Source organism: Emys orbicularis, chromosome 5 (assembly GCF_028017835.1).
Source record: "Emys orbicularis isolate rEmyOrb1 chromosome 5, rEmyOrb1.hap1, whole genome shotgun sequence".
Lineage (NCBI taxonomy): Eukaryota > Metazoa > Chordata > Testudines > Emydidae > Emys > Emys orbicularis.
The window spans coordinates 82,559,439-82,573,844 of record NC_088687.1 but is presented as its reverse complement, the minus strand read 5'-3'; the positions used below and the strand labels follow the sequence as shown (position 1 = coordinate 82,573,844).

At 47.6% G+C, this 14,406-nt stretch overlaps 1 protein-coding gene across 1 annotated transcript; it reads right to left on the bottom strand.

Annotated features, from left to right (window-relative positions):
- Positions 1-270: 270 nt before the first annotated feature.
- Positions 271-13,072, bottom strand: ING2 (inhibitor of growth family member 2). The gene is made up of 2 exons (XM_065405196.1): positions 12,874-13,072; positions 271-1,526 (listed from the first exon to the last, which is right to left on the bottom strand). The coding sequence occupies exons 1-2, from the start codon at positions 13,070-13,072 to the stop codon at positions 859-861; spliced, it is 867 nt and encodes a 288-aa protein (XP_065261268.1). The 3' UTR covers positions 271-858.
- Positions 13,073-14,406: the final 1,334 nt, after the last annotated feature.

The following is a 14,406-nucleotide window of genomic DNA, read 5'->3' as shown; positions in this document are numbered from 1 at the left end:
ATGCAGAATTCCAGCAGTGCAAGAAAGAGCCTTACCACAGACGAGCACTCCTGTACACAACTTAAAGTCAAGACCAAAGGAAACCCCATTAGGATGCTTGCTAGAATTCTTCCACTAAAGACATGCATAAGAAGTATACACAAGATAGTCAAGTTCAAGACTACCATAATTGCTACCCTATCCAGAAACTGACTCCCAAATGTAAAGTCACCAAGGGAACAGTTTAATATGGACATAAAAAGCATAAATTAGTGGCATTTTTTTCCTGGAAATAATACATTCATCATATGAAAGCCACTGAAGAAACAGGTTGCTTTCTAGCTTGGAAGACTATTTTACAATTAACAGTTGAATTCTTGAACCCCCATTCCAGATATTATGTGATGTTAACACAGAATCTGAAAACTTGAGGCATGGGATGTAGAACAGATTCAGTTCACAACAAATGGAGATTCCAGTAACTGTCTGAGGTTGTGAAACAGTACTAGAGAGGTTAAATACCATTAATACTCTTGTAATACGACCAGTCTTTCAGTGCTTCCCCACCACCATTAATTTCAGGATTTTTTTTAAATGCTAACACAACAGGGAGTTTAAGTGAAACAAAAACCAGAAAACCCCACAACACTACTTGTAATTCCATCTGTGCAGTTCTGAGGCCACCCTGTTTCAATTATTTGGTTATTCAGTGCAGAAAGTTAAAGATCACAGAAAGTATAACAGATTTTAATACTCCATTAATACTATAGATTAAAAAATATTGCATAGTCTTATGCATTTTTCCTAAAACATTGTTCTCTGTAAATTAAACAATTTTTATATAAAAGACACAACCCTTTAAAACATTTATAGCATTCACTACCTCGATCTTCTATCCTTTTTTGATTTGTCAGTACATTTGTCCATAGTTTTCTCATTATCTCCTCTGCACTTGGGACAATACCATTTCCCCTTTGGTTTATAGGTGAGTCCAACACATGAAAAATGAAACCACTCAATGGGACACTGTTCATTGTCACATCCTATCATCTCTCCATAGGACACTTGGTTACATAAGCAGTAAGTTGGCTCATTGGGATCTATTGCAAATTCAACAGGTGAAACTTCTCTTTCTTGTTTGGCCTTGGAGCGTTTCTTTTTCTTGGCCGATTTGGATCTCTTTTCTTTAGGTGGCTGGTCATCGCAGTCTTCAATCCCATTTGTTATATGGCACAGATCACGACTTTCGCTGGTCCGCTGGCGACGGGGTCTACGCGAAGATCTTTCTGGTTGGCAAGATTCCACTTTTGCCTTTTCTAGAGGCTTTTCGTTATCTGACTCTTGGAAACACCGAGAGTGGGTCTCCATTTGCCGGGCCCTATTCTCTACCAGTTCAAGCATCTGAGTAACTATTTGAATTTTCTCATCTCCCAGTTCTTGGCTGTTGATTAGTGCTCGCTGAAGATGCTGTTGCAACCGTTTCTTCTGAATGGGATCACTTTCTGTCTTATATTTCTCATAGACATCATCGATTTCTTTTAATGCTTCTATAAAAGATAAATCAGCACAACAGTTTTTAGTCAAGGGGGAAGGAGGAAGAATTATGCATCACAAAGTGGAACATCAAGAAAATGTAGATACATTTCTTCCAAGCGGTAGTTCAGTCTAACATGCATACCATATACTTCAATTAGCAGAAAACTTGACCTATAGCCTATGTTCATGGAATAAATTAAGTATTTAGTGCTACTCTAAAGACAGGCCCTCAGATAAGGAACTCTGATTTAATGATCAACAGAACAGTCTGCTGCAAGGGTTTTTGCAAATTGTAAGGAACAAAAAAAGCTATTCAAAACACTGGAAAGACTAGCACGCAACTGGCAGGAATCCTTGGTACACGCTAGATTGCAATAGTTAAGAGTCCAACTGACAAGCAAGGAATCTAGAGTTAGCAATTCCCTAGCCCATCCAGTGGTAAAGACAATAGAAGGGGGAAATTTTCTGTAATGATTAAAGCAGGACTTACTGCTCTGCCAAAGACTAGTTAAATAGCCTCTGTACGATTAACCTAACCTCAAAGGGCACTGAAGCAGTGTTTGTAATGCACAGCAATCCGCCAAAGAATTACAGTCATGCATAGTTCACTTTTGGCACCGAACAGTAATAAGGTAGATTAAAATACGCAATATTAAGAGTTTCTTTAATATATAGGGTGGATTTTGGGGGGTTATTCCAGAATAGAAAAGTGTCCATCTACAATGTCTAGGGATAATGGGCCAGATTAAGAACAGTCAGCTTTACCAATGAGTTTAGCTTTTTTCTGCCATTTTGTTCAAGATAGACTTTTTGAAAATTTAGCCCTAAATTAGGCATAGTCAGTTATCTATAGGTTCAAAAAGTGACTGAACAAAGCTACTTTGATGTAGGCCAACTATAAGTCAATTTAAGCATGTCCACACAAGCTTTTCCACTGGTTTAACGGAACCAATTTAAAACAGATTTTGGTTAAACTTGTGTTTAGACAAGGCCTCAGATTGTGAACTTTTCAGGGCAGAGGCCACATCTTCCATGTTTGGTGCATCACAGAACATTTTCAACAATACAGAGACAATTTTACTAATTAAGTGTTCACTAAACTTCTAGAGGCATTTGCAGGACTGAGTATTGGTTTATTCTCTTTTTTTTTTTTTTTTGGTTTGGCAAGTCATGCACTATCATGCCTCCCTCTTCCAAAACAGCAACAAAGAATCTTCACTACCTACACAGATGGGAGGCGTTCTTCCATCACCCAGATAATCCACCTTCCAAAGAGACAGTACCTAGGTCGATGGAAGAATTCTTCTGTCAACCTAGTACTGTCTATATCAGGTGGGGAAGAGCGTGGGGGGGGGTGGGTGTTGTGTAGGTTAGTATACCTACTTTCTAGGGGTGTGTGAATTTTTCACTCCCCGAGAAACATAGCTATAACCGATGTAAGTTCCTAGTGTAGGCCAGCCCCCCAGACATTGGAACACAGTGCATGAGAATGTCAAGTGAAAATAACTAGCCTTCTGTTTCTCTATTTTTTATTCTTTGGATCACTTTGTAAGATTTCTCCCCAAGAAGGGTGCCACAGTTTAAGAACTATGGGACTAGCATTTGTCACATTAGCAACTGAAATACAAGAAGCAAGCCGTAAGAGCACCAGTTATTTAAATGTTCCAGTTTTAACAATTTAAGGCATTAGGTAACATTGATTAAGACGTTTTTTATAAGTTTGATTTGACAGTGTTCCTTTAATGCAACTTTTAACTGAAACGGGATGTAGGATGGAGCCAGTATACACTCCTAAATATATGCAACTACTTTGGGTAAGCTTCCACATTGTGTTCTGACCCAGAGTTTAGATTCTTTAAACAATAAGCCATATCTACACAAAAACTGTATGGCTTTAACAATCCAGTATAGTTAAAGCAGTACAACTCTCCTAGTCTGGACACAATTATACCAAGTATAAATATGCTTATATAGCTTATTCCCATATGGGAAGGAAAATAAGATATGCCAATATAAGGCACCGTATACCAGTATAACTGCATCTATTTTGGGAAGATGAAAAATCTCACTTATAACCAACATAGTAATGTCATTACAAAAATCATGCAGACCAGGCCTAAAACAGGACCTTGTCCTGATATTAAAATATAAAGGGATAAGGGATTAGAGGAAGGGACCACCACAAAATTAGGATGTCCACTTTATTCCTTGGGTGCATATTTTAGTTACTCCACCCATGTTTATCTACAGATAGTTTCTTCAAGGTTAACCAAATTTAACAGGATTTCAATTATTCAAATCTCACGTATCTGAGCTCCCCATTTATTCAAAACAGTGTGATTTCTCCAAACTTTCTAAACTTAAATTAGCCTGGACAAAGGTGTGCTTCCCCCCCCCCCCAAAAGGTTGCTGTAGCACTTGGTGGTTCATCCCTCTCAAAACTAACAAGACACTAAACCGGGCCTGGGAAAAAATAGCTAACCTAGTTTCCTGGAGGACTGGGACAGGGGTGCAGTACATTCAGTCCACTCTTACTAAAGTCAGTTCTACACAGTTAGTTAAGGGAAACCAAATCTGAAAGCCAGTTTACTTGGTGGTACTGTTCTACCTGTCTTCGATAGACCACTTGTCTAGGCTTTCTTGGGTTAGATACTTTGATGGTATTTGATTACCTGATGTTGTACTTGAGTTTACACTACAGGTTAAGCTATTTTTCATAATGTAGCATTTCTGTAAGAGATGTCAGAGAAAAACTCTCTACTTCCACAGAGGCCAGAGTTTTTTCTTGAGAGCCTTTTCAACCTGTATATTGCTGGTTTGGGAACATAAGCCAGATAGGGGTATTTTAAATTTATTCTTGCAATGCAATTTACAAAAAGGGTACATCCTCTTTATTGCTTCGTGTTTGAGACAAGGGACAACACATACCAAGTTCCTTCCCTCTTTTCCCAAGCTCCTAGACTCCAACCCCACCACCACTGGTCACTGATGCTGCTTCTTGATAGCAATAACAAGGGCAGAAAAACATTCAGAGAAAAAAAATTCAAGATGCTGAAATGTTATGGTTAAAAGCGAAAAAGCATAAAAGTCAGGGTTTTCAGAGCTATGGCGCTTGGCAACTGCAACTCAGCCATCATGCATAGTACGAATAAATGCTTGCCTCATGTCATAAGTTTAAGACCCCCCATAGAGAGATCACTTTAGACTGAAGGTTTGATCATGCAAGACAGATACTGTTTGACTAGAGGTCAGAAACCTGCCCCCAATGAAGCAGCACCAACAATTTTAAAATGGTCTAAATTATACTAGCCATGCTATCAAAATGTCTTCAAATTGGTCTGGGAGAAAATCCTCTGAGGTTCAATGTTCTCGAAAAGCAATAAAAATAATATATAAAAAGCCGTAACTAGCTATGAGGCCAACAGGGAAAAACAATTTCATGTTAATGTATGTAACGAGAATATATATCAATTCTTAGAGATTGAATCGACCTAATAGATTCAGAAAGTGGTTGCTCAGGAACATCCACATAAGCTTGTGTGGCTAAGAGAAACTGCTAAACTGTTTGACCTTGACAACAGGATTCAGTGTACCTCAGCAAATAAGATATTAATTAGAATGATAATTCAAACTCAGGAAAGATGCACGAGACCAAGCTTTTGTAAACTTTCTGGAATCCAGAAATTTAACAAAAGCTTGGTCTCATGCATCTTTCCTGATTAATCAGAATGATAATTCAAAGAACATCTTTTCAATTGCCATACAGGCCACCTTAAGGAAATTGACAACTTAAATATCTCCTTTCACCCAAACTGAAAAGGATTAATAATATTTTGTTACAAAGCTGGGTAACATGTATCCAGTTGTGCTCTCTCTAGTCTTTTAGTTGATGCATCATAAAGATTGCATCAAAAACTTATTGCTAAGAGGGGGGAGTGCCAATCGGGTATCTCTTCATTCTTTCAGCTGATAATGTCACTGAGGCCTGGTCTACACTACGAGTTTAGGTCGACTTTAGCCGCGTTAAATCGAATTAAGCCTGGACACGTTCACACGACGAAGCCCTTTCTTTCGACTTAAAGGGCCTTTTAAACCGGTTTCTTTACTCCACCTCCGACGAGGGGATTAGCGATAAAATCGGCCTTAGGGGGTCGGAATTGGGTTAGTGTGGACGGAATTCGATGTTATTGGCCTCCGGGAGCTATCCCACAGTGCTTCATTGTGACCGCTCTGGACAGCGCTCTCAACTCAGATGCACTGGCCAGGTAGACAGGAAAAGCCCCGCGAATGTTTGAATTTCATTTCCTGTTTGCTGAGCGTGGAGAGCACAGGTGACCACGCAGAGCTCATCAGCACAGGTAACCGTGATGGAGTCCCAGGATCGCAAAAGAGCTCCAGCATGGACAGAACGGGAGGTACGGGATCTGCTCACCATATGGGGAGATGAATCAGTGCTGGCCGAACTCCGAAGCAGTAAACGAAATGGCAAAATATTAGAAAAGGTCTCCAAGGCCATGAAGGACAGAGGCCATAACAGGGACGCACAGCAGTGCCGCGTGAAAATTAAGGAGCTAAGGCAAGCCTACCACAAAGCCAGAGAAGCAAATGGAAGGTCCGGGGCTGAGCCGCAAACATGCCGCTTCTACGCGGAGCTGCATGCCATTGTAGGGGGTGCAGCCACCACTACCCCAACCGTGTGCTATGAGTCCCTCACTGGAGAAACACACAGGGAAGCGGGTTCGGGGTACGAGGAAGATGAGGATGAAGATAATGTAAATAGTTCACAGCAGCAAGGAAGCTGAGAAACCGGTTTCCCCAACAGCCAGGATATGTTTATCACCCTGGACCTGGAACCAGTAACCCCCGAACTCACCCAAGACCCTGTGGGCACACAGGGGACCTCTGGTGAGTGTACCTTTGTAAATATTACACATGGTTTAAAAGCAAGCGTGTTTAATGATTAATGATTAATTTGCCCTGGCAATCGCGGCCAGTACAGCTACTGGAAAAGTCTGTTAACGTGTATGGGGATGGAGCGGAAATCCTCCAGGGACATCTCCAGAAAGCTCTCCTTCATGTACTCCCAAAGCCTTTGCAAAAGGTTTCTGGGGAGGGCTGCCTTATCCCGTCCGCCATGGTAGGACACTTTACCACGCCAGGCCAGTAGCACGTAGTCTGGAATCATTGCATAACAAAGCATGGCAGCGTATGGTCCCGGTGTTTGCTGGCATGCAGACAACATCCATTCCTTATCGCTCTTTGTTATCCTCAGGAGAGTGATATCATTCACGGTCACCTGGTTGAAATGGGGCAATTTTATTAAGGGGACATTCAGAGGTGCCCCTTTCTGCTCTGCTGAACAGAAATATTCCCCGCTGTTAGCCACGCGGTGGGGGGGAGGGGTGAAGTGATCATCCCAGAGAATTGGGTGTGTGGGGGAGGGGAATTAGTTGGGTTTGTGCTGCACGTTAACCCTGAAACCGCAGCCCCTCCTTTTACATTGCAAACCCATTTTAAATGGCCAACCCAACGGGTGCTTGGTATGGTTAATGAGAGCAGTACTGTTTGAAACCATCCCCACATGTTAAGAAGGTTAAAAAAGCCAAAAGTCTGTGTCTTACCATGGCTGCCTGCAAGCTGAAATCTGTGGCCTGGCACTGCGTGAGTGATCTCTCACACCAAACCGGCAGGCCATCAATATAAGAGGAAAAATGCGACCTTGTAACGAAAGCACATGTGCTGTGTGATGTGAACAGCAAAATTTAACGTGAAAGAGTGTACCCATTGTTCTCTAAAATGTATCTTTTTTAACCACCTCTCCCTTCTCCTCCACCAGCTGCAAATGTTTCTCCTTCACAGAGGCTAGTGAAGATTAGAAGGAGAAAACGGTGGACGCGGGATGATATGTTCACGGAGCTCCAGATGTCCTCCCACGCTGACAAGAGCACAGCAGAATGCGTGGAGGCAGTCAATATCAGACTACAGAAAAGCACAGTATGAACGAGAGGAGAGGTGGCGTGCTGAATCGCGGGCTGAAGAGCAGAGGTGGCGTGCTGAATCGCGGGCTGAAGAGGAGAGGTGGCGTCAGCTTGCACACAGAAGGCAAGAGTCGATGCTCCGGCTGCTGGAGCATCAAACTGATATGCTCCAGCGTATGGTTGAGCTGCAGGAAAGGCAGCAGGAGCACAGACCGCCGCTACAGCCCCTGTGTAACCAACAGCCCTCCTCCCCAAATCCCATTGCCTCTTCACCCAGACGCCCAAGAACACGGTGGGGGGGCCTCCGGCCACCCAGTCACTCCACCCCAGATGATTTCCCGAGCAATAAGTGTTAAAGTTTTAAAGTTTTAAACTGCAGTGTGTCCTTTTCCTTCCCTCCTCCCCTACCCATCCCGGGCTACCTTGGCAATTATCCCCCTAGTTGTGTGATGAATTAATAAAGAATGCATGAATGTGAAGTAACTGACTTTATTGCCTCTGCAAGTGGTGCTCGAAGGGGGGAGGGTAGGGGAGGGTGGGGTGGTTGGTTTACAGGGAAGTAGAGTTAACTGGGGGGGGGGAAGGGGCGGAGGGTTCATCAAGGAGTAACAAACAGAAGTTTCACACCGTAGCCTGGCCAGTCACAAAACTCGTTTTCAAAGCTTCTCTGATGCGCACCGCGCCCTGCTGTGCTCCTCTAACCGCCCTGGTGTCTGGCTGCGCGTAATCAGCGGCCAGGCGATTTGCCTCAACCTCCCACCCCGCCATAAATGTCTCCCCCTTACTCTCACAGATATTGTGGAGCGCACAGCAAGCAGCAATAACAATGGGGATATTCTTTTCACTAAGGTATGAGCGAGTCAGTAAGCTGCGCCAGCGCGCTTTTAAACGCCCAAATGCACATTCCATCACCATTCGGCACTTGCTCAGCCTGTAGTTGAACAGGTCCTGACTCCTGTCCAGGCTGCCTGTGTACAGCTTCATGAGCCATGGCATTAAGGGGTAGGCTGGGTCCCCAAGGATCACGATAGGCATTTCAACATCCCCAACGGTTATTTTCTGGTCCGGGAAGAAAGTCCCTTCCTCCAGCTTTCGAAACAGAACAGAGTGCCTGAAGACGCGAGCATCATGTACCCTTCCCGGCCAGCCCACGTTGATGTTGGTGAAACGTCCCTTGTGATCCACCAGGGCTTGCAGCAGCATTGAGAAGTACCCCTTGCGGTTTATGTACTCGGTGGCTTGGTGCTCCGGTGCCAAGATAGGGATATGGGTTCCATCTATCGCCCCACCACAGTTTGGGAATCCCATTGCAGCAAAGCCATCCACTATGGCCTGCAGGTTTCCCAGAGTCACTACCCTTGATATCACCAGGTCTCTCATTGCCCTGGCAACTTGGATCACAGCAGCCCCCACAGTAGATTTGCCCACTCCAAATTGATTCCCGACTGACCGGTAGCTGTCTGGCGTTGCAAGCTTCCACAGGGCTATCGCCACTCGCTTCTCAACTGTGAGGGCTGCTCTCATCCTGGTATTCTGGCGCTTCAGGGCAGGGGAAAGCAAGTCACAAAGTTCCATGAAAGTGCCCTTACGCATGCGAAAGTTTCGCAGCCACTGGGAATCGTCCCACACCTGCAGCACGATGAGGTCCCACCAGTCTGTGCTTGTTTCCCGGGCCCAGAATCGGCGTTCCACGGCATGAACCTGCCCCAGTAACACCATGATTTCCACATTGCTGGGGCCTGTGCCTTGTGAGAGGTCTATGTCCATGTCCATTTCCTCATCACTCTCGTCGCCGCGCTGCAATCGCCTCCTCCTCGCCTGGTCCTGGTTTTGCTTTGGCATGTCCTGGCTCTGCATATACTCCAGGACAATGCGCGTGGTGTTCATAGTGCTCATAATTGCCGCGGTGATCTGAGCGGGCTCCATGATCCCAGTGCTAGCTATGGCGTCTGGTCTGAAAAAAGGCACGAAAGTAGTATCTGACGGACCAGGGGAAGGAGGGAGGGAGGGGCGAGTGACGACATGGCGTACAGGTACAGGGAATTAAAATCAAGAAAGGTGGCTTTGCATCAGGGAGAAACACAAACAACTGTCACACAGAATGCCCCCCCCCCCCCCCCGAGATTTAACTCAAAAGCCTGGGTTTAGCAGGCCGTTGATTTGACGGAGGGAGCGGGGAAGGAAATGAATACAGAACAAATCTATTTTTTACATCTTAAGACGACGGTGCAGCATGACTGATAGCCCTCGGCATTTTCTGGGTGCTTGGCAGCAAATACTGGGCGCTTGGCAGTTAGCCTTCAGGCCTATTGCACGATCTGCTGCTCAGGGAAGACTCAGCTAACGTGCAATGAGCCAACAGGGCGCGTGGCAGAAAATGGCATACTACGACTGATAACCATCATCATCAAGACAGTTCCATAGGACTGAGCATGTCTGCCCAGGTGCCCACGATTGACAGCCACTGCTGTACGACGAGGACGGTTACCAGTCGTAATAAACCATCTACTGCCAAAAGGCAAAAGGCATGGGGCTGGTGCAATGCAGCCCCACGGCTGCCAGCCCCACGGCTGCCGGCACCCAGATCGCCAATGAAGGCTACCAGTCATGCTGCACCGTCTACCGCCAAAAGGCAGTTAGCTGCTGCTGCTGTGTAGCAATGCAGTCCCACGTCTGCCGGCACCCAGATGACATATGGTGACGGTGAGCTGAGCTGAGCGGGCTCCATGCTTGCCGCGGTATGTTGTCTGCACAGGTAACCCAGGTAAAAAGGCGCGAATCTATTGTCTGCCGTTGCTCTGACGGAGGGGGAGGGGCCTGACGACATGTACCCAGAACCCCCCGCGACACTGTTTTGCATCATTCGGGCATTGGAATCTCAACCCAGAATTCCAATGGGCGGCGGAGACTGCGGGAACTGTGGGATAGCTACCCATAGTGCAATGCTCTGGAAGTCGACGCTAGCCTCGGTACTGTGGACGCGGTCCACCGACTAGAGCACTTAGAGCATTTTATGTGGGGACACACACAATCGGCTGTATACAACCGATTTCTATAAAACCGGCTTCTATTAATTCGATCTAATTTCGTAGTGTAAACATACCCTGAGTTACAGATCCAAGCAATAATCAGAATGAAGGGCTTTAGGATAGCCCAAACAAGAATCTGAGTAGCTTGTCTGGAATGGAATGTTTTAAATCTATGTTTAATTTACACTTCAGTTGCAGATAACATTTTAACTACAGCTCAGATTGTTTTGCTGTACTACAAATTGCTTCTAGTGTTTAACAAAGGAATTGAGTAAGACAATGTTACTAGTTTGATTATTCCTTATTCCCCATTCTTTGAACAAACCTAAACATTTAGAGGGATCAGGGTCAAGCATGTGACCTCATCTCTCAGAGCAGCGAATGTTAATTGTGTTTATATTCAAGATAGTTTAACAAACAGACTTTTGATCTTTTACCATGTCAATGAGTATTACTATATGATAAACTAATGCCTCAACATACACACAGAACAACTAAATTACAGCTGCTGTGGGAACTATGAATGACTTTCACCTTTAGGAGTCCCAACACTACATTATTGATTCTTTTAAGAAACATTTGCCTGTAAGGTGGGCTCCTAGATACTACGCTAATACAAATAAATTCTTGATAAAACAGAAGTTCTGGGGCAGTCCACATTCAAAGAGGTTCAGTTGAACGCAATTATTCAGTTGTGCATTAAAGTCATGCTGCACTGTACAGCCTAGTAGATAGAACTGGAAGTCTTCCACTGACTTACTGAGACCCATGTAAATTCCTTAACCAGTACCACTGCCCCGCCCCACCCCTTTGTAAAAATGGGACAACACTTAAGCATCTCATTTAAACACCTAGAAGTTATGTCACCTTTCATCCAAGAATTTCATATAGCTCCATCCCACAGCACACTTTGCCCTACAGATCATGCTAAATGTGAGGTTCCAAGTGTGGTGTGGTTAAGGGACAAGCAACTCCTCAAGGAGCAATTTCACAGCCTAGTGTGCCTCACGCTACAGGGTACAAAACCCCAGACAACATACACACTGGGAACTGAATGTGCAATCTAATAAAATCATAGCAAGCTGGGATTCTGGAAAGAACAGCTTGTCAGAATGAAGAGATAGAGGAAAGCTATGAAAGGTTAAAATAAACCAACCGTTGAGGGGAGAAATAGCTCAGTGGTTTAAGCACTGGCCTGTTAAACCCAGAGTTGTGAGTTCAATCCTTGAGGGGGCCATTTAGGGATCTGGGGCAAAAATCTGTCTGGGGCTTGGTCCTGCTTTGAGCAAGGGGCTGGACTAGATGACTTCCTGAGGTCCCTTCCAACCCTGATATTCTATGATTCTATTAAACCAATAAGACTTTTAAATTAATCTTAGCCAGTTTAGAAGGTATTACCAAACATGTGAGTTAACCATGAACTACATATGCAATAGTTTCCTCAATACGGTGCCTCCCTCCCCAGATTCTTTTCTAGAAAGATAAATATACTGTAATTAGTCAAACCTGCTTGCAGCATTACTTCTAAACTCAATTCCTTGATCCTCAGAGGGGATGTCTTAAATCCACCGTGCCTTTGCAGTTGCAGATAAAGACCTAGACTCTCCTGCACCCAATCGGTATGTCAAACAGCCAAGCGGAATTTTACCAAACTTTCTAGGAGGCGAGTTCTCTGCCCTAGGCCAGTGCTATTTTGCCCAGCACTCTCCCGCAAACCCCTCAGCACATGATCTTCCCACCGGAACACTGACATAACACCGAGCAGCTCAGAGACTTGCCCACGCACGAGTCGCCGGCCAGCACATGTCACCCTGTCCAGGCTGGGGCAGAGCAGAGACCCCTTTCAGAGACTCACCACCAGAGAGCGGCGGCCTGTCAGAGCCAGCTCCGCCGCACACAGAAGGGCTCCTCCACCCCCAGCTACAGGGGCTCCCGCAGCTACCAGACGGGGGAGGGGGAAGAGAAATATAGGAGTCGCCGTCCGTTTTCCCCCCCCCCCCCCGACTCCCTGGGGGGCTGAAGCCCCGCGCTGCCCGCTTCCTCCCCAGCCCCAGCGGGGAGAGGGACCGCTTCCCCCGCCCCCAGAGCCTCTCCAAGCCTCCATCCTTCCCGCGGGCGCAACCTCCCTCCCCGCGGGGCTGGCCGTCACCCCTCCCCCAAGCGCGGTGGGTGACAGGCTCCGCCGAGCCCGGCCACGCACTGGGACCAATAACCAGCCACTGACCCGCAGCCGCCGAGCCGGGCCCCGCATCCCCCCAGGCACCGCCTCATAGACCGGACTCCGCCCCCTTCGGCCGCGTCTCCCTCTCCCAGCCGAGACTCTGCCGGGCCCGGCCCCGGCCCGCGCTCACCTTGGCACTGCGTGTCCAGCTCCCGCAGCAGGGACACGTTGCGCTGGATGTCCAGCGGCAGCGACTCCACGCACTCCAGATAGTCCTGCACGTAGAGCGAGAGCAGCCGGGCCCGCTCCCCGCCGGGCCCCGCCAGCGCCGCCGGGCCCGGCACCAGCTGCGGCCCCCCCAGCATCATCCCCCCGCGCCAGCAGCACATGCACCCCCGGCCGGCCCCTCCCTCCCGGCGCTCACACCCCGCCGGGGCGCCCCTGGGCCCTCCCGCCGCTGCTCCCTGCAGGCTGCGCACGGGGCTGGCCGGCTCCGGCTCTGCTCCCGCCGCTGCCCCCACGGGGCGGGCAGGTCCCGGCGTCCCTGGGCTTCCCCCCGCCTTAGCTCCACGGCCGCTGCCGAGGCAAACCACTTGGAGCCCCCGCCCCGGGCCGGACGGTGGACTTTGCGCATGCGCGAGGCCCTGCCCTAATAAGGCGCGGCTGGCGGCGCTGTGAGGGGTTCGCATTCTCCCGCCTTCGCCTCCGGGCCGCTCCTATTGGTTCGGAGACTGGACGTGGGTGGGGAGGCGGGGCTCTCTTGAAGGGAAAGTAACACTCCTTCCAGCCCCTTCCTCCTCAGCCCTGCGTTCTCTCTTCTGCTCTCAGAGGGGCTCTGCCCCACGGTGTGGCTGGCAGACAGGGGCCGCTTCCAGCGCGTGGGCGGTGGGACCCTCTGCCGTCACCTGTCCCCCATAGGCTGCGGCTTGCCCCGTACTTGGGCAGTGCCGGGCTGCAGGGAGCTGGGGGCAAGAAGGGGGCGTGTCACACGTTTTAAATGTAAGTGGGGCTACTCCACTGCCCTTCTCCATTAAAAAGGCAGGGGGTGCACAGGTGTAAATCACTTTCACTACAGGTTGTGTCTCAAGGCAGTTGAATGCCATAGCTGCACCTGGTGATGATGAGGTGATGTTATACGGTATATTTTGAAAACTGATGTTTCTTCCTCCCCACACTTTCCCATTCATGGTTTCTGGGTTCCATCACCCATCTACCTTTGCATGCAGGGCCGGCTCCAGGCACCAGCCCACCAAGCCTGTGCTTGGGGCGGCGCCTGGAGGGGGGCGGCGGGGCGCTCCGGCCCGAGAGCGGGGCCGCGACTGGGCTCGCCGCCCTCTCCGCGGCGCTCCGGCCGGTCGGGGAGAGCGGGGCCCCGGCTGGGCTCACCGCCCTCCCCCTGGCGCTCCGGCCGGTCGGGGAGAGCAGAGAGTCTCTAATTTTAATAGAGCTTCCTGTCTCCCCAAAGTTTGATGCAGAATTTGTCTCAGACATTGGCAACAAGAAACATAGGCTTATATTTCTTAGCAATGAAAGATTTGGAACAATTATATTATGCAAGTTTAGTTACCAAGAAATTTTGATTTAATCTACAAAACTCTTTTCAGCTATTTTCATGTGAACTCTGCTACGTTGACAATATTTGCCATCACAACATGGCCAACTGACAACTCTCCGACTCCACCTACTATGAAGAACTCAGAGAAGACCCAACTGCACAGTTTAC